The sequence below is a fragment of the Gambusia affinis genome, linkage group LG19, assembly GCF_019740435.1.
Source record: "Gambusia affinis linkage group LG19, SWU_Gaff_1.0, whole genome shotgun sequence".
Taxonomy (NCBI): domain Eukaryota; kingdom Metazoa; phylum Chordata; class Actinopteri; order Cyprinodontiformes; family Poeciliidae; genus Gambusia; species Gambusia affinis.
Window position 1 is genome coordinate 7066651 of NC_057886.1, and position 23764 is coordinate 7090414.

Sequence of the window (23764 nt, forward strand, 5' to 3'; positions counted from 1 at the left end):
TTCTTTCCACTCTTCTTTATGCTTTTACACCGTGAGCGCTTGAAAACCGGTCAAATTTGTTGTTTGTGTTTGGCCAACAAAGCTGGTCTACATCTAATAAATGAAACAATCAACAGTTTAATAAAACGAACCAAGGTCGTCTTATCCTTAACCAATCGGATTCCTAAATAACACTGATCCAAAAAATAAAAAGGGTTTTGGCTTTCTAACACAAAGGCACCTTCCTATTTTTGGATGTTGATTTCTCTCTACTTATGTACAGGGTTTGTTTTTTGTTGTTGTTGTTTTGCAAAATTAATTGGATATTGATCAAAATTTATTAACATAAAAAAAAATTTCTTTATCAAGCCACAGTGACATCCCTGCAGTGCAACCACCGTGTTTAATGTAGGGACCCTGAAGTCAGGGTGGAATGTCTCTCTATTTCCACATTTCCCCTGCATAGCATGTAATAAACCAAATACTGTTGCGTTTCTTCTGGTCACTCTTCCATAAAAAAACAACTTTATAAAGTACACAGCTGATGGCTGTGCCCCATGTTGTAAACCTTTTAGGGCTTGAGCTATATTTATAGAGATTAAGTTACACACAAACTATTGTCTATCACACAAATCCCAATTAGTTTGGAGTTTGTGATTCTAACATGCTCACAACAGAAAGTATTGCTATAAAGTCAGATGACGAAGGTCAGCAGTAGCAATGTGAATGTGTGATCATCAGTCTTGATCAATGGTAGATTCATCTGGATTCTGTTGAGTCCTTAAATACAGCAAATTAGTATTCAAATCTTTTGAGGTAAAAAAAAAATACAAAGTAGGATCTAGCTTTTTAAAATAAGAAACATTCTGCTAAAAATGACATCGCTGCGAAGACAGTTTTAGTTCTAAGACGTTGTTGGGGGAATCTAATGAATGTAAGATAAACATAATGTTTCTCTTAGCTCATTCGTTGAGGTACAAAGAATTATATCTGGGAAGAATTCATCTGCAGCTCCCTAGAGGAGCATCATGTGATAGGAAACAGGATTTGAGTAAAAAAAACAAAAAGAAAAAGTTCTAAACAAAATGTATAATGTGAACGGAAAGAGCCTCGTTTTATTAGATAATAAAAATAAAAAAAGCAACCCCTGATGCTGTGGGATTTGTACAGATGGCATAAAGCATGTCCTCGTAATCAGACGCCTCTTCGCTCATGTTTGTCTGCGTTTTAATTGGTCGCATGATTAATGTATAATTTTCTCTGCGCAGTCACATAATTACAAAAGTGAGCTTATACTTTTTTTTTTTAGAAATGTACTACAGGCAGTTACTTGAAGAAAATCACGTACAATAAAATGCTATGATCTACAATTGAAATGCATAGAGTTCTGCAAAGGAACCCTTGACATTTACCGGTTTGCATCATTTCTCATAGAATCATTACATTAATAGCAGTATGGCAACAAAACAGAGATTGTAGCACCATAAGATGCCTGCGGATTTAAGGCGCTTTGGCAGTTCAGTTCTCACATTATTGAGCAATGATACATGTTGAAACACATTATTTAACATGTAACGTGAATCATTTCTTTAATTTTATATTAGACCACAAAATAAAAACTAGATTATATTTGCATAGCACAGTGTGAAATTCTCCGAAATGATTTCTTCTGCATCTTTCTGCAAGTTAAGTTAGTCATGATTCATCAAAGCCTTTTCACGTGCTCATCCCAGCGTAAACCTCGTAACACAAGGCTAGTGTTTTGAAGCTTCTCCACAGCAAAACATTGCTTCCATTCCTCAAAAAGTGACCTGTTCTTGGCTATCACTCCTTCTTTCCCTCCCCCTCTGAGACGATGAACTCTGGAGGAGCCCTTTTGAAAAATTCTCCCCAGGACCCGTCATAAAGACCAACCCCAGAGTAGCCAAGCCGGTGGGCGGCCAGGATCACGTGACAAGCTGTGACTCCAGAACCGCAGGAGGCCCAGAGAGGCTTCTCCAGGTCCACCCCGGAGTCCTGGAAGAGCTTGGTCAGATTCTCAGGGCTGTGGTGCTTTCCAGAGGAATCCAGGAAAGACGTGAAGGGGATGTTTATGGTTTCGGGGAAATGTCCAGGGAGAACGTCTGAGCAGGGAAGACAGAGAAGTAAGAAAATGTTCCCCGGTAAATGGTATTATTCACAAAAAGGCGTCAAATACAGAAATGTTGGCATTATAGCTTTAAAATATACAATTAAGAAACCCTGTAGTACCATTCCAGTCTGGGCTGCATCACAAATTTATCATTATTGCAGTGTTTACAATACCCCAAAGATCTAAGACTGCTGGGTCTACATTAAATATTACAGTTTTACATAAATATGCAAAACAGGTTTATTTGTTTTAATAAAACCATAATGTCGGGATTTAAATAATTGATATTTAGAGCAATCAATTGTCTGCTAAAGGTTATCTTTCTCCCTGGTTTTCCACTTAAGTAATTTAAATTTATGTAATTTGTGATATGTAAAATATTTATATTATCTATATCATCGCCTTTTCTGTCTAAATTGTAAAGGAAGTAGGCTTTGTGTGTTTTAAATGACCTGGAGCTTGACCTGTGTCCTGTAATCTTTAACGAGCAGCCTGTTCACTGGCGTTTATGAAAAGTTCAGTTGTTTTGCTAACCTTCTCTGGGTTCTGGTTCGGTACCCCGGAACCTGCCACCAGACCTGGAGTCCACCACCTGGACCTGCTTGGTCTTGATGTTCTGCAGAACATCTTCGAAGCTCTTCACCCAGGACTGGTTCAGGCTCGCCTGGAAGTCTCTCTTCTCCGGCTTGGTGTAGTCGGAGGTCACCGGGTGACCGTCAGCCACCCAGTTCTTAAAGCCCCCGTCCAACACCGACACCGAGCTGTGTCCGAACACCCGAAACGTCCACCACAGACGGGGCGCGGTGTACGAGCCGAAGTCGCTGGTGTCATAGACGACGACGTGGGTGTCGTTCCCGATGCCGAGGTCACTGACATACCGAGAGAAGTCGCTGGCAGTCGGCAGCATGTGGTCGTACGGGGAGCTCTTATCGCTGCATTCGTCTATGTCGAAAAACGACGCTCCCGGTATGTGTTTCTGGTGAAACTCCTCTCTGGTGTTCCGCTTGGTTTTTGGCAAGTACCAGGAACCGTCCAGAATACGGAGTTTTGGACCGACGAGTTTGTTTTGGATGGCGTCCGCTAGCCACTGACCGGAGACCACGGCAGGAGTGGGATCCGCCGCCATGTTGGAGAGGTCAAAACAGGCGTGTGTTCAATGTCAGCTGCAGAGATAACTTGTGTCCCGCCCTATTCTTTACCAAAACAAGCCCATCTATTCCGCATAGAAATTTCTAAAAATTCTAAAATTATTTTTGAAAACAGTTAAACCGTCTTCAAAAATAATTGAAGTCATATCGTTTTTTGGGTTGCCATATGACAAGAAACGATTATTAACGTGAGCTATCGGCATCAATAAGCATTTGTTTTCAAATTAATTAAAAAATGGTACTCCATACAGCTGCAAAAACAACTGTGTGTGAACAGTAGCTAAAATACACAAATATACCCGTTGGTTCTGCAGTTTGTTCCGTTTGACTTTTTGTGTTAATTTCTTAATATTTTTGTATCCCTTGGCAAGAGACATATTTATTCAGCTTTTCTTCTGTTGAAAGACACAAACCACATATTCGAGGAAAAGTGGAGTTGAACGTCCAGCTAAAAATAAACTAAGATAATTTTCAAATATGTTAACATTTGAAAAATATGATCTTACTCCTTTTTCCTGACTGATAAAATTACTGACCTAATCAAAAGGAAAGGACAGTTGAAGTAGAAGCACACATCACAAAAACTCAAAATGAGATCATTATTTATTCATTTCACTTTATTTTAGTAATCAGGAAATTTTGTCAGCTTTATTATAGAAGAAAACCTCTATGAAGCTGGAAAAATGTATTGTTAGCCATTATTAGAGTAGAACCAGAGACATTCTGGGCAAGTAAGATCTTATGCAGATCTTACTTGCCCAGTAAGTAAGATCTGGACTTACTTACTGGGCAAGTAAGTACTTACTGTGATGTTATTACAAGTTATTACTGTGATGATAACAAGTTATTACTGTGATGAGCTGTAATAATGGGGATGAGTTAATGACTGTCTTTGTTATTTGTTTCTAATTTAACCTGTTAACTGTCCCAAGGACACGGTTGTCTCCTGACGGGACACGTCACTAAGGACACGGTATTCTCATGTCAGTTAAAAGGATAAATAGTTTTTCCAACATCCCAGTTTTGCCACTGGGTCATCGTCAAACAGTGCAGCTTTAGAATACCTTATCTGATCTGTTTTGTCCTCTCCGGTTTTCTTGGTTATTTAAAATCCAATCTAATCTGATCTAATCTTCCATAATGTAAGACCTTTTGGAAATGATCAGATGATGGATTTAAGGGGAGTGCTGCAATTGAGTGGCTCACAATATATATATTTTTTTATTAACCCTTGAACTTGCAGGAATTAAGGGAACATCCATAAGGTGGTTTGGATCATATTTATCTCAGAGATTTTCATTTATTTATGCGATCGTTAACTCTCCCTAATGTCTCAGAGTTAGTTATGGGATGTCACAAGGCAGAGTGCTTGGTACAATACCGTTTATATTTTTCCATTTGGTAATATAGGGGGCATGTTGTGGTGAAAAGGTTCTGCTTTGCTCAAATTACATTGAAAAATGAAACAGTTGGACAAAAACAGTCACCACAGTCAGTTTCTTTCACGAGGCTGTCACTCTGATGAACACAGTGAACACTTTATATTCTAAGCAGCCACTCTGCTGTGAACAAAATATGCAAATTTGCACTACCTGCCTTTCTTAATAGCTGTACATGCTGTTCCTTTTATCTTATATTTTGTTTCCTCTTTAGTTTATATATTTGTAATGTCTGTATGATGTAAACGTGTGAAGCCCGTCAAACTTCTTGTGTGTGTGAACATAATTTCGCCCTATAAAATTGGTTCTGATTCCTTCTCTATCCGTTTTTCCACTTTGCTTCTTGTTCTTGATCTCGTTAACTTGAAGGAAAAAAATTCTTAACTTCAATCCAGTTGAACAAGTTTGACATTTAGGACAACCGGCACATCAGGAAAGGACCGTGTGACAAGATCCTCTTTCACTAATGTTGGGATTTATTTTTTTAATTCATAATAAGCATTTTGGATTTCGTATTAGATAAAACTCTACATTTAACAAATACATAATTAGGAATGACAAGCAGATAGGCTTGCATTTCTCTTCTTTTTGGCTTTTTCTAGTCAATTTTTATGTATATAAAGCTTAACATATTTTCCATCTTTTGAAAAAAAAGCACATTTATCCAAGGTTAACATTTTATTTATTTTATGTTTCAGAAACAAAAGCAAATCGTGCATAATTACATATGAACATTAATCAAGGAATGTAATATTCCTGCTGTCCCATGATACCAGAAAATAGAAAACAGATAAGAAATTATACATAGCTCTTTTAAAAAAGTCATATCTGCATAATGTAAAAAGAGTTTCATAAAATGCTCTTCAGCTGCAGAAAACCCGCCCCTTCCCCTGTTAACTTACATTGATAAAGCACTTAATTTATAACGTTAGAAGTTTTTTAATAGCATTCTCCATCATCCCAACGTTAGCAAATAAAAATATACACCCTCCAGCACAAGTTAAGTGTTTGTGCTCTTAATTTCCACCGCAAACAAACGAGTCCCACTTCAAACAGCAACCGAATCCAGCTTCTAGCTTATTTTAAAACGGTTTATGCCTTCTTTCCCTCCCCCTCGGAGATGATGAGCTCTGGAGAAGCCCTCTTGAACCATTCCACCCAGGCGCCATCGTAGAGGTAAAGATCGGCGTGCCCGAGCCGGTCGGCAGCCAGGAGAACGTGGCAAGCGGTGACTCCCGAACCGCAGGAAGCCCAGATCGGCTTCTTTGGGTCCACTCCAGCATTCTCGAAGAGCGTGGTCAGGGCCTCTGTGCTCTTATGCTTTCCATTAGATTCCAGGAAAGTTGTGTAGGGCATGTTGATTGCTCCGAGGAAATGCCCAGACTGTATATCTGAGAGGAGATAGATAAATGGGGAAAAGGGCGTCAAAAAATTATTTTGTTTTCAACTGGTAAAGTTCAAGAACTGCAAGAAGAAGCACTTTCAGTGAAGTCATTTGGTTCATAAACCTCTCACAGAGTTCACATTACAGTGCTTTCTGCTGGAGGAATCAGGCCGGTACATTTTTGTGCACTGTCATTGTGAGTAGCAACAACCGTGTGTAGCAACTGGGCGTGGCTGCCAAGGGAAGCTTCATTTCCAAGTCAACAAGATTTTCAGGCTCCATATCAGCTCTCAGCATCGCTGAACTAGGATGACAATGATTTTTAGCCAAGACTTATGGCTTTATCTCAACAGGAATTGTAACTTTTAAGAACAATAAAAAAGGGATGACAATATAACATTACTGATGGCCTCATAGTTGCCAAACTCCTGTTAGTTACAGATTTTATTTTAAGGTTTCATTGCTGGTTCTGAATAGTTTGCCCCTCATCAACCAGAAATTTTACATGATATTTATCAATAGCATTGGGGAAAAATCAGTACCAGGATAATCCAATCTAAATGTGATTTTACCTTTGCAGTCACAACTCCATTTTAGCCTAATAATAATTTGAAGTGTGAATAAAGACCCACTGAACCTCATTTGCATTCAACAACTCAACTTTATTGTTGTAGCACTGTGTTCTATAATCGGCTATTAAGAAATGGACCAAGAAAACGGCTGGAAACCGATTGTTGGAAAATAAAATTTTTTTTTAAAAATTAGTGCAACCGCGTCATGGCAACGTTACTCCTAACTGTGGAAGTTGTTACTGAAGGAAAAAGTCTCAAGGTTTATCATTTCCAGCATCAGTGGTGTGCTTAACATAAAGTCAGAAGTAAAGACGGTAAAAGTATTTAAAACAAAGAATACTGAGATGAAGTGTGAGAGAGAGAGACTTTCAAGCGACAACAGGAAGGCTAACCGTATTACAGAAAACTTTCTCCATTTAATCCTTTTGAGCTTCCAACATCTGTGATGGAACATGCTAGATTAGAAAACTTATAAGCTAGATGACCCATGTAGTCTACTGTGTTCATTTTAGGATTTTTACATTTCAACTCCATTTCTATTTTGTCTCAAAATAGTATAATCCTGTTTTATAGAGACCTTCCATTCCCACTTATAAAATAAACCATTTTCAATGCTGTTCTTATATTTCACCTCTTAAAAGAGAAATTAAATTAACCGGAAACTTATATCTTCAAGTCAACGCTTTATCAAAACTATAGATCACTATATACATTGACCACAAAATGCTTACAAGTGCATCTCCAGTAATTACTATTTCTGTTTATTGCAACTGATTTTACATGGTTCTTATGGTTTTATTGTTTTATGGAGTGATAACAGATAACTTGATTATTTTTAATCAACTCCTTTGCTTTACAACTTCTTCCTGCCACAAATAAAGTTGAGCTCTTGACTCAAAACCAGTAAAACACAGTCAGTCTGGCTGTATTCTGGCATTGATTTTTGGACGATCCTATTTCAGGCTTCACTTTCAGCCCATTTCCTACATAAATTGGTCTCGTGTGAATCTATGGTTATAGAAGCACATTAAGCATTTATTAATGTTTGTTAATGCATTTTTCTGGTCCTCCTCACCTCCTCTTGGTTCTGGGTCGGTACCCCGGAACCTGCCACCAGACCTGGCGTCCACCACCTGGACCTGCTTGGTCTTGATGTTCTGCAGAACATCTTCGTAGCTCTTCACCCAGGACTGGTTCAGGCTCGCCTGGAAGTCTGTCTTCTCCGGCTTGGTGTAGTCGGAGGTCACCGGGTGACCGTCAGCCACCCAGTGCTTAAAGCCTCCATCCAACACCGACACCGAGCTGTGTCCGAACACCCGGAACATCCACCACACTCTGGGCGCGCTGAACGAGCCGAAGTCGCTGGTGTCGTAGACGACGACGTGGGTGTCGTTCCCGATGCCGAGGTCACTGACATACCGGGAGAAGTCGCTGGCAGTCGGCAGCATGTGGTCGTACGGGGAGCTCTTATCGCTGCATTCATCTATGCTGAAAAACGACGCTCCCGGTATGTGTTTCTGGTGAAACTCCTCTCTGGTGTTCCGCTTGCTTTTCGGTAGGTACCAGGACCCGTCCAGAATACGGAGCTTTGGACCGACGAGTTTGTTTTGGATGGCATCCGCCAACCACTGACCGGAGACCACAGCGGGAGTGGGAGCAGCCATGACGGGGAAGGAGCGGCAGGAGAGCGGGGAGCAAACAGCCTTCAGCCCGGAAGAAACAGTTGGCATTTAACCGGTCGTTCGTCCCGCCCTGATCTCTATCTATCCAGTCAAAGAGCTCTGTTAACTCTTTCATTTTTTGAAACTGTGAAATAATTGTTACTACTCAAAAGATATTATGTAATGTTATATTTTTGTAACTTAAATATTTTCACAGTTAATGTTTACACTATGTAAGTCTTTATCAGTTTAAACATCTTGCAGAGAGGTAAGTATGACTTCAAACTTCAAAGATGAGAACCATTGGAAAAACAACATTTTAGTGCAATAATAATAATAATAATAATAATAATAATAATAATAATAATAATAATAATAATAATAATGATGATGAGTCTTGCATAAAATCATTTTGAATTTGAATTCTGTCTCTTTTATTTCTACAATGCATTACAATGTGCACAATTTTAAATATTTGATCACACAAACGACTAAAAGATCCATGAATAGATTACACTCTATTTTTAAGAAAAACAATAGTTACTACTAACTTCAGATTTTGCTCGAGTTGAGTTTTCAGATCATTAATAAACATTTGTGCAAAGAATGAGATGAGTACGTCAAAACTATGTAAAATACTGAACGCACCTATGATGGTTTTTGTAACTTTTACTGACAATAAGAAATGTAAAACATCAACCATCTTTCAAGTAAAGACTACGAACCAACAAAGCTTTGATTAGTTTGAGCACTTACACGTTTTGGTCAGCAGGTGGCAGCATTTGGATGGCCAACCTTTACGTCTTTGGAAAGCTGACTTCAGTTTAATTTTTTACTGCCGTAGCCAGACCTATGTAAAGTAGAAATTAAGTTAAATCGATGAAGGAGGTTTAATTTTTTTTTTTTTTTTTTTTTTTTTGAAAAAGCATCTCACAATTCATTTCATCTGAAGAAGTCCAAGAACAGCTGAGAAACAAAGGCACTGTCACAATCGTCTGGAAAGGATTACAGCCATTTCCAAGGCTTTGAGTCTCCAGCAAGCTCCAGTGACAGCCATGATCAGCAAATGGAGAAATAAGTTTTATTTTAGATGAGTCTCCACATTTTCTTCGTCTGGCAATTTCGAGTTTTGACGCGATCTGTTGCGCACTTACATTTTTTGGCCACTTGATGGCGGTGTATCATATTAATGTGGTTGAAGCACCGACGGGATTTGCAAACACTTCCATAATCCAGTTTGGGTTATGAATGTGTATACTGGGAAAGTGAGATAACCCCGATAGAAAAACACCCCTAAATGATCGATAGAAGTATCTTTAGCAAAAAGCATTTTGAGTGAAAATGCATATTTCAGTAACAAAATGCGAACTAGAGGGCGACTGTAACCTTTAACCTGAGTTTAGCTTGCTTTGGTTCAAAAGGGTGCTTCTGTAAAGTGTTTAAGACATGGGGAAATTATTACAGATCAAATCTTATCAAGTCACAATGTACCACTATTTAGCTTGTACACACACACACACACACACACACACAGATGATGACAGATTTCTTCTTCTGTGGGGGTGCGCAGGTGCACCTGACTGTGCCTGCTTACCCAACACATTATCTATTTCTCTACCAGCTGTCTTCAGTGTATGTAGCACAATGCTATCTAAAGATCAGCGGTGGAGGTAGTGCAGTTATCATGGTTTAGTGAGTTACTGAAATTAAGAAGCAAGAGCCACTGAGGGAAGAACTGTTTCCTCACTTCACTTCTCTAGAAAAATAAAATACAAATTGCATGGGAAAACTGGGATAGAGCAAAAAAAAAACACTGCAGCCTCCGACCTTGAAACGACAGTACGGCGTGTCTAAGTAGTGAACCCGCGGACTGAACACTAACACAGAACAACGTTGGCTCAGCAGGAGAAGTTCTGACTCCCAGAGGACAAAAATATGTGCATGCACAACATTCTTTGAGCCTGTAGTTAATGCAATAATATCATAAAATAAGGAATCAATGGTGCATTTGTCTTCTGTTGTGGTTACAGTGGCTCTCAGTGTACAGACCCATGTTAAAATGTCAGATTTTTACATGTAAAAATGACACAATGATAATTATAAATTATTTCTCAGACATTTATTCTGTACAATTAACCAGAAAACAATTAATAATAACAACAAAAAAAAAAGGCTTACTAGACTTAAAGCCCCACTTTGCTAAAGCATCTTTTCACCTTTCGGTCTATTTACAGACTGATGGCGCATTTGTACTTTAGGTGTTAAAAGAGTACAGGAACACACTCAGACAGAGAGGCTGTACCATACTGAGTGAGCTACTGGCTTGAGGAGATTAAAAACTGTCAAATAGTTTATGCATTAAACTTTCACCATCTTTTGTGAGTGTAACCACCATTTTGGTGGCCTTTTATGGCGTTTAGTAGCAGCCAGACAAGAAGAGAAACTAAAATTAGATAATGGGTTTTTTTGTTGTTGTGAAATTTGTACAGAGGACAAAGGTTAATGAAAGAAAACCAGGATTAGAAACTGACCAAATCCTTCTTTTAGTGGTTTGTAATCCCGCAAATGCTCATTTAAATGTACAATCATCTGGTGATTCATCGTGACCTTGTATAAATAGAATATAGGGAAAATGATCTGGATCATATGAGCAGCTGATTCTTCACTTCCCTGTTTTCTGTGTTCTGTTTTTACTCAGCAGTGCACATCTTTGAACACAAAGAAGAAAAAACATGGGTTAAATACGAACTAAGAGAAAACTATGCCAAGTTCTAACAGATTAATTTGTGTTTGCTTCTAGCCTTCCTTGAAAATGCCTTGTGATCTTTACATTTCTGTATTGTAATCTTTTATGTGCATGAAATAAGACTGATTATCTATCCATTATTTATTTCTGCTGTTTTGTTTCTGTGGAGATCTGCAGTCTGTTCCAACTTAACGGCAGACAGCTAAACCAAAACAGGATTAACACACAGAGAGGGACAAACTCACATTTTTACAAAAACAAAAAAAACGTAAACATTTCGCACACAATTTCAGTCCGAAAGAGGAAAGCATTATAATTGTCGTAATCTGGTTTGCAGCATTGGACAAAAGCTCTGAAGAGTAGATATTTTCCTTTATGACACCAGTGTGTAGATGTCACCACTTTACTAATTAGAATATGATCAAGATGTGAGATTTGTCATTACAGTAATGCATTTTTAAATATCAGCCTTATGCAGATGACAATCAGCTGTTCTGTTATGTTCTCCAAACTAAGAAGGTTGACACTAAGGATGGGGCGCTGTCTCTCCACTGACAGCACACACATCTAGGGAATAGAAAACCTGATTAAAGGAGAACTTAAATGAAATCTCAAATATTGATACTGCACAAATATCAGTCAGTGAAACACTTCCACTAAATATTTGTCTGACCTAAAACTGAAATAATTGTCTTTAGAGCTTTTGTCATTAAATATTGAAATGGGGTGATTTTGGGGGGCTAAGTTACCGTCCTCAGTTCATGAGGCTCAGATGGCCACTAGAACACTAATAGGGATTACAGAAATGCCAAAAACAGCTGAGTGGTATTTCTTGGAGAATATCTTACAGTAAGAATATTTAATGATTTTCTTTCACCTGATGCTAGCTTAAAAACACTTTTCAGTTCTCCTTTAGGGTGAAAGACAGTTTCTTTAAAACTAGACTAAAAATCCCGCCTGTTAGAGTTGTTGTTGTTGTTGAAACATAATCAATGAGACATCAATCACCAATGTGTAACGATGGCTCTTGACAAAATGTAACGTTTCAAATGTTCTATGACTGCAGTTTTGTGTTTTTACTGCGTAAAGCACTTTGAAATGCCTTGTTGCTGAAATGTGCTATACAAATAAAATGTGATTGATTGAAAAAGATATTTAAAATATATAGTTGTTTGGTACTTCTGTGCCCACTTTCAAATAACACCCTGGGCGTCTGCCCTAGTGAACAATTTCCCCTCCAGCAGGTGGTGATCTCTTAAGCCTATTAAAATATTTTATTGGTCTGTCCAGCCAGATATTGTACTGAAACAATATCTGGAAAATGCTGGGTGTTCCACCTCTTTACTGTCATGAAGACACAGGTGTCCTCACAGAACTAAAGTCTGACACGTCAGCGTTTTGGGGAGGGTCAGTTCAGGGGTTAATCTTATCAGAAGGGAAGTATGTGCCAGAAAAGGTTTCTGTATGAGGATCTTAGCCTGACATTTACCGTTAATCAGTAAGAGAGATCCCTTTTATTCCCCTGGAAAACAAATGCAAAAGAACGTAATCAGCTTTTTTCATCCAAGCCTGCAAAAGATTTGTTTTGAGAAGTCTTTCATGGATTATGTAGGCGTAACAGAGTATAAATACACTGATTTGTTTATCTCATCTGCTTTTGTGAAGACATCTCAGTCCCACGATAGTCATTCATGTAAAAAAAATCACTGAATTTCACCACTTTTCATGTGACATGACATTACCCTGACTACACCAAGGTGAGTAAGCTGATCATCTGAAAGCTCAAAGAGGAGCTCTGAGTATATATTGAAGCCTGACATTTATCCAACCGATTTATGTTCAGGACCCGGAGTGACTCTTGAGATCTAAACAGCGAGGGGCAAATCATCTGAGTGGAAAGACACAAGTAAGTTCTGTCACATTATTTTACACACATCATCACATACGTGTAAAATATGGAAATTATACTATTCAAAGTGAAACAAATGATTTGGTTTAAAGCATAAAATGTCAGATTTTAGAAAAAGAAAATATTATTTTAGGTAGTAAGTGGATTAAAGGAAGGAAGAAACTTATAGACTTTGATACAAACCAAGTTTTTTAACCTTTGCTGTAAATTACTAGTGTATGGTGATTAAGAGTACAATTTCTCAGAGCAAAATCTGAGTAAATTTTATCTCTAGATTTTCTAGATTCTTTCTTCAGCTCAACCCTAAGTTTTTCTAAAGGATTTTGATCTGAGATGATCGAGGGAGATTCATTTTATTCCTTATGAGCTACTTTGGTCTTATTTTGTTTTGTATCATATGTAACTTCAATTGTAATTTTTGTTAAATAAAGGAGAAAACAAAGAAGGCGAAACATGAAAGTTTATTCAGAAAGATGGGCTGTGAGAGGTGGAGAGAAGGTTTCTTAATTGGAGTCACAGCTTCTTCATTATGGTAAAAAAAAAAAAAAAAAAAAATCCCTTGTTTTTGCAGCCCATTCCGACTTTTCCTCCCACTGAGTGGTCTCCCACTGGAGCGGCTGGCCAAGTCTTGGACAAAGTCCTTTAGAGAGGTAAGATCATTTTTATCCTGCAATCACAATAACAAGAGAAAAAGATTTTAAAAAATAAATTAACAGGAAGTTTATAACCTTATCTGTACATCCCAGGTTATAACGACTATGACATTTTTATGCATTCTGATACATTTTTCTTACCTGGACATACTTCTATCCCATTAATGTTTTTTAGTGAAAACAAATCCTGACATCCAGTTGAAGTTTCAGGTGAACATATTTTATTTTATTTTATGGGGAGTTGAAGGGCTGCTTTTCTAATAAACTTAAACAGAGAAACCTTATTTGTTAATGACTTGTTTGGAGAAAATCTGGAATATTGTGGCAAACACACAAAGAAAGTGATTGTTTTATTGGTGCATGACATTCCTTGTAACTGTCCTGTTCGTTTATTTCAACTTTGCAGTAAATTTCCTTCATTTGGTAGCGTGCATCACAAAACCCAGCTTTCTTTTAAAGCCTGAGTCCTGCTGAAGTTGGTCAGACCGCAGATAGCTGGCACTGTGTGGATGATTTGAACAAATCAAGATAAATCTAATTTCCATCGCGTTTCCCTGACGACCAGAAAGTTGTAGTTTTAGAAAAGGAGTAACTGCTTTCACGTGTGAGCAGACGGGCCTTATTACCGGACATTACGAAGGGCGCTGTTCTCTTCAGCAATGGTGGGATGCATTCCATTCATGTCCACCAATTTCACACACAAAGAGAGCTGTGTTGTACTTTTTTAAGCATTAACAACCTAACCGACTTACTGGCTCCACTAATGTGAGAACGGTTGGACGTCATGTGAAGGAAACGTATGTTATACTGTGTGTTATATATGTTTGTTGTGAGTGTGTGTGTGTGTGTGTGTGTGTGTGTGCTTGCATGAGAGCTGTCAGAAACTTCAGAAATAGGAACAGCTTGTAAATGAAAGCTACTTCTGGGAAACAAGAGAAGAAATTAATTCCATTTTCCCAACCTAAAGTTGTAAAACTCTATGGTGTTTACCGCTTAAAGAAGAATTTATGACGTTGATATCTAATAATTAGACTTAGCTTATCTCTGCAGCACTAAAAACAGGCTTGGCAAAGTTTGGTGAAAGCATTTTTCAATAGGAATGACTAAAATGTGCCATTTAGGTGTGATTTAATTTTGGAAAATTAAATATGCTTCGTGAAACATTTATGCAAATCTATTTACCACAAAATGACATCCCTATTTTGTTATTTCCACTTAATAATTATGTACTTCCTGTCTTGATCTATAACATCCCGTTAAAATACAATGAATAAAATACAACAGCATCAAGTTGTTGATGCTTTACACAGGTACAACTTGTACAGGTACAAAATGTACCTGTAATGCCCAAAAATCTGAAAACATTTAAGTTACACAAGTAATTTTACAATGCAATCATTTCCCTAAAATGATCAGCAGCTTTTGGAGTTAACTGTGTTGGATGGATTATTAAAAACAATGATGTTTTCTCCAATGACAGTGTCACTTTTGTTCTTTCTTTGTCAAGCCCCCTCAGTTCTGACAGGATGACTCTTCTCAACTACCCAGTTCCAGAGTTGGACACTACACTGCGAGAAGTGAGCCGTGTTCTGCAGCTCACGCTAAGCCCTGATCTTTACCTGGAGTTCAAAAGCACCCTGGAACAGCAGAGGAATGCCCTGGAAGAGGCCCAGAGGAAATTAGAGGCCATTGCAACAGGCCAAGAGAACTGGGTGACTGAGCAGTTCAAGAGGGGTTTGCTTTCTTGTGCTGACCCCCTGCCTACTTCAACGGCCCTCCCGGTTGTTCTTCTTCCATCTAAAGTTAAGGGATGCTCTCAGCTTGGGAGGGCAGCTGCTCTGCTCTGGGCAGCAGCAAAGCTGTACAGTGAACCCCTCTTACTGGAGGGCGATGTTCCTATGGAACACACTCAGCAGTCTGAAGTGTTCGCCGCCAGCCGCATTCCTGGCAAGAGCCGAGATGAAATTAAGGTGAGATTAATGCAGTAAATGCCAAAACATTTGACCTTTCTGAAAAGTATTTTGTGCAATGATGACGCTGAATTTGCTTCCCATTCACTTACTATACTGTGAAACTCTGTTCGTCAGGTCTATCCAGATAGCCTCCACGCCATCATCACCTGTGCCGGTGGAGCATTCCCCGTTGACATACTCTGGCGTCCCAGCACCGGTGGACCAGTTTCTGCACGGTCCTTTATGGACATCTACAATCAACTGGCCCAGGTGATGGATCTGCCCAAGGCTGGGAAACAGAAAGATCCCTCTCTCATCTGCAGCCTCTCAACTCTGGAGCGCAAGTCCTGGGCTTCCCTCAGGGAAGAGATTCTCAAGCAAGGAGGTGATGTGCGAAAATCCCTCGAGCTCATGGAGAGCGCCATCCTTACACTCTGTCTGGAAGATAGTGACGCCCCCTCTGAAATGGCTGACGTCCTCAATGCAGTGAGGCTGGGAGGAGGAGGAGACACTCCATGTCTGAGACATTATGACAAGGTATATATAAACTGGTTTTTAATGATCCGACAGAAAAATATGCTTCAATAATGATTAGGAAGAATAATTAAGGACTTCCGTAGTTTCACTGTGCATAAAGCAAATTATGCAAGTCTACAGAGAATTTCTATAATCGAATACAGAACACAAATTAGCTTAATTTATTTTAAATTTAAACAAGCTTATCTGAGTTTCTAGATAATGAACAATATAACATTCATTTACTGCACAAATGTCTAGATCCTAAAAGTTACAATATGTCTAAGGCCTGTTGTCTAAGACAGCCTGGATTCTGTTCTTGAATCCAGGCTGTTCTTGATTCTGTTCTACTTTTATGTTTAAAAGTTTTGACATTTCAAGAGATGGCTGAATTTTCAGGAAGAAACCAATGCAATTTTTCAAGTTTTTTTTTTTTTTTTTTTTTTTTTTTTTTTTTGCAGGTCCTGAACCTTGTTGTGTTCAAAGACAGCACAGCCGGGATGGTGTTCGAGCACAGCGCTGTGGATGGAATGATAGCTTCTCTTGTGACTGAACGTGTGTACCATCTGTCTGAGACCGTTGATTTAAACGTTGTCAATAATGCCTTAGAAGACATGACCAAGTCTGAGACAACAAACACTGTTCATTCTGCATGTCCAAAAGCCCTAGTGTTCCCCTTTGAAGGGAACCTCCAACAGAACCCTGTATTGACAACAGACAATCTAGTTCTCACTTTTGATCTACCCTCATATCCTGATGTGTTTTCTACCTTTAGAGGGCAGAGGGGCTTGTATGATGCTTGGGTCAACTTCTCTTTGCAGCTCTCCCTTTGGCAGACTCTTGGGGAGTCTGCTGCCAAACACATGCTTGTCACACCTACACATATGCGGCACTACAAACATGGTCGCTGTGATCCCACGTACTCACTCACAATGCACTCCCGGAAGTTAGTTAATACCTTGGGATCTCGCATTGGTCCTGATAACACCATCCACTACACTAATGACTTACTGCAGCTGTTCCATTTTGCCTTTTTAGAGCACAAGAGCCTTATCAGAAGCACCAAAACTGGCCAAGGTGTTGGTCCACACCTGGCTGCTCTGCGCCGGTCTTTACCATTTGACAATCCATTAAGAAAATTCCTGGATCCCTTTGGTTGTCCATCTGTATACCTTACAGGTTCTGACATGATGGAAGGTGTAGAGTGTGGAGTAGGGAATGCTTATGCACAAGACCAACTTGCTGTAACCTACCTTGGAAAGAAAGATAAGGTGCGACTTGTACTGAATGGAAAGGGGACATTTGCTGTTGCTCTGAAGGAGCTTCAAGAAAACTTCAAGATGAGCTTGAAGTTGTTGATGCTTTTAGCTGTTAGGTATGCCATCACAAGCCAAATGGGGGCACTAGATTGCCTGTTCAAACAACAAAAAACAGAGCAGATGCTTCAATGCCAAGAGAATGTAGAGAAGGGCAAATGTGCTATTGACCCTGTATCTGGCATGAACTCTGACTACATTCTTGTGATTCATGGTGGTGCTGGAGAGGAGAGTATGCTGAACAGCAAAGTGACAGAGATGATTGAATTTGCACTGCAAACAGCTTTAACCCTTGGGGCCCAAATTCTTGAACAAGGTGGCAGTAGTCTGGATGCTGTTCAGAGGTCTGTGGAAGCTTTGGAAGACTGCTTTTTGTTTAACGCAGGTAGAGGTTCAGTTTTCAACAAAGATGGCAAAAATGAATTGGAAGCCACCATTGTAGATGGAAGTCAAATGAGATCAGGATCTGTTGCTTGTGTGAAAAGTGTAAAAAACCCTATCAAAGCAGCCAGATGTGTAATGGAGAAGAGCTCACATGCACTGATTGTTGGGGAAGGAGCTGAAGAGTTTCTGCAAGGGCTGAAGGACAAAGAAAAGCCAGTTGGGCCAGAGTATTTTTACACTGATATACGTCACAAAGAGTTACTTGCAAACATCAGTGGTGGAAATGCCTCAAAAAACAACCACCCTCAGACAGTTGGAGCTGTGGCCTTTGATCGTTGGAACACATTGGCAGCTGCTACCTCAACAGGTGGGTTGGTGGGAAAATTAAAAGGACGAGTAGGGGATACTGCAGTAGTAGGAGCAGGGATATATGCAGATGACAAGGTAGCAATTACCTGTTCTGGAGATGGAGATGTATTTTTAAGAAGCAGTGTGGCAGAGAAAATAGCCAGTCTATACCACAACAAAGGCTATAGCCTTAGACAGGCCTGCAAAGAAGTGATAGCCCAAAATCTGAAAGATGTGTGTGCTGGCATCATTGCTGTGGACAAAAAGGGTGATGCTGTCATTGAAACAAATGCTGGTGTGATGTTTGTCGCCTCAATTACTGGTGGTATTTCCAGGGTAGAAGTTCTCAAGCCGATGAAGAACTACATCAATGTGATCTGGGAAACAGAAGAGCTGGTTGCTTACCTGAACCCAAACCCTTGGACTCCTGGGTCAACCATTCTGGCTAGAAAAAGTCTGAGTGGGGCTAACAGTATCTTTCAGTTGCCCACACCTGATTTTGTAACTATGTTACAAGGTGCAAAAACAGTATCAAACTTGCTATGTGAGCGACTGGGAGTACAACGTTGTGCCTTGATTTGTAATCCAATCCCTGATAAACCAGCACAAATTAGATTACTGCCACTTTATGGATTAGAACCAAACTGGCAACCTCATCTTGCCAAAGAAGAGGAGTTCCACAGTTATGATACAGGCTTCTGTAACTCAAAAAGTGGCCCACGCTGGAATGATGAGGCACTGACTCAAGTTCAAGCCAAAATCAGAAATGCACTGCCTACACCAAATGCACCATTTTGCTTTGACTACTTTGGTGACCCTTCCAATGATAACCTGTTTAGCCGGATTGTACGGGGAGAACAGCAACAATGGAGAGTGTGGGAAGACAGTGAGCATGTTGCTTTCCTTACACCATACCCAAATAGACCCGGTCTAACTGTTGTGGTACCGCGCAAGCCTCTGTCCAGTGACATTTTCAGTCTACAAGATCCAGACTACAAAACTCTCATTTTGGCCACATATAAAGTTGCTCAACTGCTGCAGGAAGGAATGAAGGCTTCAAGTGTTGCAATGATCTTTGAGGGGTTTGAGATTGACCATGCTCATGTTAAGCTGGTGCCTCTGCTACCTTCACCAGATGGGACAAAAGCTGCCGAGCTACAACCAGAATTCTTCCAAACCTACCCTGGATTTGTGTCATCCTTGGATGGCCCACCAGCTGGTGCTGAATCTCTCAAAAACACACACTTGAAAATCACCCAGTGCAGACCTCCTAATTCATGGAAAGATCCTCAACTTCACTCCACTCTGGCTATGAAAAGCCAGTGGTATCGCAACCTGTTCCAAATTCAAAACACTTTGTTCCACAGCACAGTGGAATATTTCCACAATTCCTGCCATTACTCTTACGCTCTGACCCCTCTCACCACAGACACCATATCTTCACCAATGGGCCTGGGATCCGACTCAGAGCCAGTGTCTGTAAGTCTGCTTGGTCAAGATGTGTACCTGGCTGACTCAATGCAGTTTGTTCTTGAATACTTCCTTCGCTTTCAGGAGAACCTACCCGGAACCTATTACATATCTCCAAGCTTTAGAGGGGAAGATCCAGACACCACACACTTGAATCAGTTCTACCATGTAGAGTGTGAATTGGTAGGGGACATGGACAATGCCATTTCCATTGCAGAGGGATACTTGGTTCACCTCACCAAGTCTATGTTGAAAAATCACTCTGACATAGTCCAGAACTCTGCTGGAACCTTAGCACACGTGACAAAAATCCTGAGCAAAATGGAAGGAAAAACTGGTCTTCCAAGAATCCCTCTGGCTCAAGCCATTTCCATGATGCCCTCTGCTGACTGCTTAGAATGGGTGCAAGATGGCCAACCCCTCTTTGGTAGGAAGCTAACTCGCAAAGGAGAGCACGTTTTAATAGAGAAATTTGGTGGTGCTGTATGGCTAACTGAGATGGACCACCTGGGAGTTCCCTTCTACCAGGCGTATATGGAGGGCACAGGACGGTCCAAAGCCAAAGCAGCAGACCTTTTGCTGGGGCTGGGTGAGACTGTTGGTCTTGGTGAACGCCACCCCACCGCTGAGGTGGTACGAGAAGCTCTCAGGCACCATGCAGTACCAGAAGAGTCTTACAAATGGTACATTAGCATGCGCAAAGTGAAACCTCTCCTCACCAGTGGATGGGGCATGGGGACAGAGCGCTATTTGTGTTGGCTGCTTCAGCATGATGACGTTAGAGATCTGCATATCATACCAAGGATGAAAGGATTAAAGTACATGCCCTGATCATACAATTACTGCAAACAATCAGGCCAACAGATGTAATATATTTGTGGTAACTGGTCCAAACTACAGTATAAAGTAACAGTGTAGATTCAAGGGTTCGCAAATACATCAGGGATGCACCATTTGTAACTTAGATCCAAATTTCTATTCTTCAGCTTCTAAACATGTTCTGTAGCCTTTTATCTTGATTATTGAAGCTTGCAAATATTTTTATAACTCAATAATACACTGGATACAACTTACAATGTAGTGAAGTTACACCAGATTGAGTTGTGTTTCTTATCGTTAAAGTGTCAATTAAATAAAACACAAATTTACTTATAATCTGCTTTCATCGCATTATGTTAGGACAGATAACACCAAACAAAGTAACAGTTTTCAAAATCAAGGATAAGAAATTTTTTGTTTTGTTTTATTGATGGTTGTGTTCAAAAATCATTATTGTTGTCTGTCATGTAAACCGGTTTCATACTCATGTTTTTGTCTTTTCTGCAGCTTGCCTTTTTATGCAAATGATTGCTATTTGAATTATGTATCATTGTAGCAAATATACATTTGTCAGCAATCTGAATAACTTGGAGATATGTTTTGGCATTTTCTGAAAAAAAAGAAAGTACATTTTGTTTTTTTTTTGGTTTTTCTACTAGCTTTCACCAGTGTAAAATTTTATTGTTTCATGGTGGAATAAAATTCTTTCCTTTGCAACAGTTTTCTGCATATCTGTATTGACTTGCAAAACAGGTCAACAGCCATCAAACAATGCTAAGTCATTTAACATTTATTAAATTTTTTTCTCAGGGGAGGATTGACCAAAATTATGACCATTTTGATGTTTTATTCTATTGAAAGGTTACCTATATCTGAGAAAGATGCTGAATACAGAGCACAACTGGAAGAAAGAATTAAAGCGATGGTGAAACACTTGAGAATTGAACACTGAAACATAGTCCTACAAAGTTTGTTTTTTCTTTTTAACCAGGGATGCTGAAAGCAAGTGCACATCCCACTGTTCAGATTTTTTTTTTGTAAAAAAAAATAAAATACAAATAAAAAATAATGTATTATGCTTCCATCATTTGCTAAATTGAAAAGGCATATTAAAAACCAGTCATGAGCAACTCTAAGCAGGGGACATTTAAGAATAATTAAGATTTGATCAATAAACGGTACAAAAAGTGACATAATATAAAAGCAGTGTTTAGTTGTTAAATAAAATACAATAATTAACTAAGACTATACAAAAAAGAAAAAGAAAATGTTACGACCTGTGTTGATGGCTTTATGGGCAGCAAAGCATAGATGCGAGACTTTTGTTTTTTGCATAAAACAAGTCACTTGTAAACCGGATGTAGTAGTTCTGTACTGACGTACTTCCTGTTGTCACCACCGTATGTGACCCCCAGCTACAAGAGACACCAGCCTCCTCCTGAAGACACATTTCTGACTCCTATTTTCTGAAACGTAGGTTGACTTGTGTTTTTTATTTGCTTTATTGTTGTGTCGCTGCTATTAGACGTCGTTTCGGTCTCGTACTGAACGCGACGTGTCTTTAAACCGGGCTTAAACTAAGGTCAGCGCCACACGGGTGCTTACCGAGGTAAGCTAATAAGCTAGTGAGGAGGTGTGTGACTTTCTGGTGGACCAGACCAGCCATTTTCTACTCTCCCTAATGCCACCGGGAGATTTACTCGGCGAATATCAGTGTTTCAGCTTCAGGGAGGGACCAAAACAAAGCTGGGGTAACGAAGGACGAGAACGGGTTGCGATGAAATGGTTGCCAAGGTCCGAGCGGCCATGCATGTTTTGCAACTAGTTAAAGATGAACAAACCCGAAGAAGGAGCATGTGGATATGCTTGTATGGTGAATTGAGAGCTTCATAACTTTTTATAATTTATTATTATTTTTTTTGTAGAAAGTTATTCCTAAAGTTCACCTTTCATGAAAACAGGTGGATTCGTTTGCCTTTGTATATTCAGAGAAGTTAATACATACGTATTGATTCAGTATGGCTAATTTGTTTGTTTTGTGAGCTAAGAAGCATAATACCGTACTTTATGAATGTTTATTAAATGTTCTAATGATAAATATACTTGCATTTCAAGCTATTGCTACACCAACAAATATGTATTAAAAAGGGTTATGTGTAATATTAAAGGGAGTAGAAGTAGCCTGTTTTGTTGATGATAGGTTAAAGGTATCTCCTGTATAAATAAACTAGTCAAGCTCATTTTGATGATGCCCCAACTATCTGCAGAAGTTGAAGGATCAGGCCTTCTCTTTGAACTGTGATCTTCAGCTCTTAAATAGATTTCCAATTGGATTAAAATCAGACGAATGAGTGGGTCATTCCCGCAGGTTTATGTTGTTCAGGATTGCTGTCTAGTTGAAAAAGTTCACACTTGTCTCATCCTTTGGTTTATATCAGAAATGTACAGTTTTCTGATAATAAATCTGCCAGCAGCTTACATTGAACAGTCCGTCCTCCAGAGTTCTTTGTTTTTAATGTTGCTTTTCCATTCCTCTTCCAAACAATTTGTGCATTATGACATCCAAAGACTTTAATTTGGATCTCCTCGTGCGAGGATCGACAGTAGTCTCTTAGCTTTTCATTGATTTGTCTGCAGATAGACTTGGGAAAATTATTTTTCTGGACTATCAATTGTCCCTTTTTATTATGTTGCTGTTTTTGAGGCCGTTTTCAAGTAATGTATTGATAATAGAATATTAATCTCAAAGGCCAATAAACTTTAACTTTGTACAGAACAGTTAAGACCGTATATCATAAATATAGAAAGTAAAACGCAACAACCGAAATCATAAATAAAATGCAGCATTTCCCCCAGAAATCCAGCTAAGCCTGGTGGTAGGGTCCACCAGTCGCCCCACCGTGTTTTCGTGTTAAAAAAATGTTGAACGTTGACAGGAAATTTTGGAAAGAAAACATCAAAAACAAGGAAAATACAGAAGTGGATTAAATAAATCGTCTTTATGGAGGCTGTGTATAATCGAATGCAGTTATCTGTTTAACAAGATGTCTGCTAAGGATTACTTATGTTTTATAAACTTAGCTTAACCAGTCTTTATTCTTAATGTCACTTGTGGATAAAAAATAAAATAAAAATAAGCCAACAACTCTTAGCCTGGTGGGGAGGTAAGTAAAGCCTGGTAGCCCGCCAGGCTCATAATGCTTTGGTGGGAAATCTTGAGGAAAAATCTAAATCATCAAAATGTAAATATCGAGCTAATTTCAATTTATTTATTATGCAATTAATTGATCAACTGGGTATTATGACAGGCCACTTAAAACAGTCTTCAGGTTGTTTT

General features: G+C 39.2%; 3 protein-coding genes across 3 annotated transcripts; 1 reads left to right on the forward strand and 2 right to left on the reverse strand.

Annotated features, from left to right (window-relative positions):
* Positions 1–1069: 1069 nt before the first annotated feature.
* LOC122822226 (3-mercaptopyruvate sulfurtransferase-like) lies at positions 1070–3296 on the reverse strand. The gene is made up of 2 exons (XM_044100723.1): positions 2645–3296; positions 1070–2102 (listed from the first exon to the last, which is right to left on the reverse strand). The coding sequence occupies exons 1-2, from the start codon at positions 3234–3236 to the stop codon at positions 1804–1806; spliced, it is 891 nt and encodes a 296-aa protein (XP_043956658.1). The 5' UTR covers positions 3237–3296; the 3' UTR covers positions 1070–1803.
* Positions 3297–5362: 2066 nt separating this feature from the next.
* LOC122822228 (3-mercaptopyruvate sulfurtransferase-like) lies at positions 5363–8463 on the reverse strand. The gene is given in 3 exon segments (XM_044100725.1): positions 5363–6088; positions 7729–8356; positions 8358–8463. Coding segments are annotated over 3 exon segments (1020 nt in total). The 5' UTR covers positions 8451–8463; the 3' UTR covers positions 5363–5789.
* A 4444-nt stretch (positions 8464–12907) lies between these two features.
* Positions 12908–21406, forward strand: si:ch211-256m1.8. Its single transcript, XM_044100726.1, has 5 exons — positions 12908–12966; positions 13541–13619; positions 15130–15592; positions 15710–16111; positions 16552–21406. The coding sequence occupies exons 3-5, from the start codon at positions 15149–15151 to the stop codon at positions 20437–20439; spliced, it is 4734 nt and encodes a 1577-aa protein (XP_043956661.1). The 5' UTR covers positions 12908–12966; positions 13541–13619; positions 15130–15148; the 3' UTR covers positions 20440–21406.
* Positions 21407–23764: the final 2358 nt, after the last annotated feature.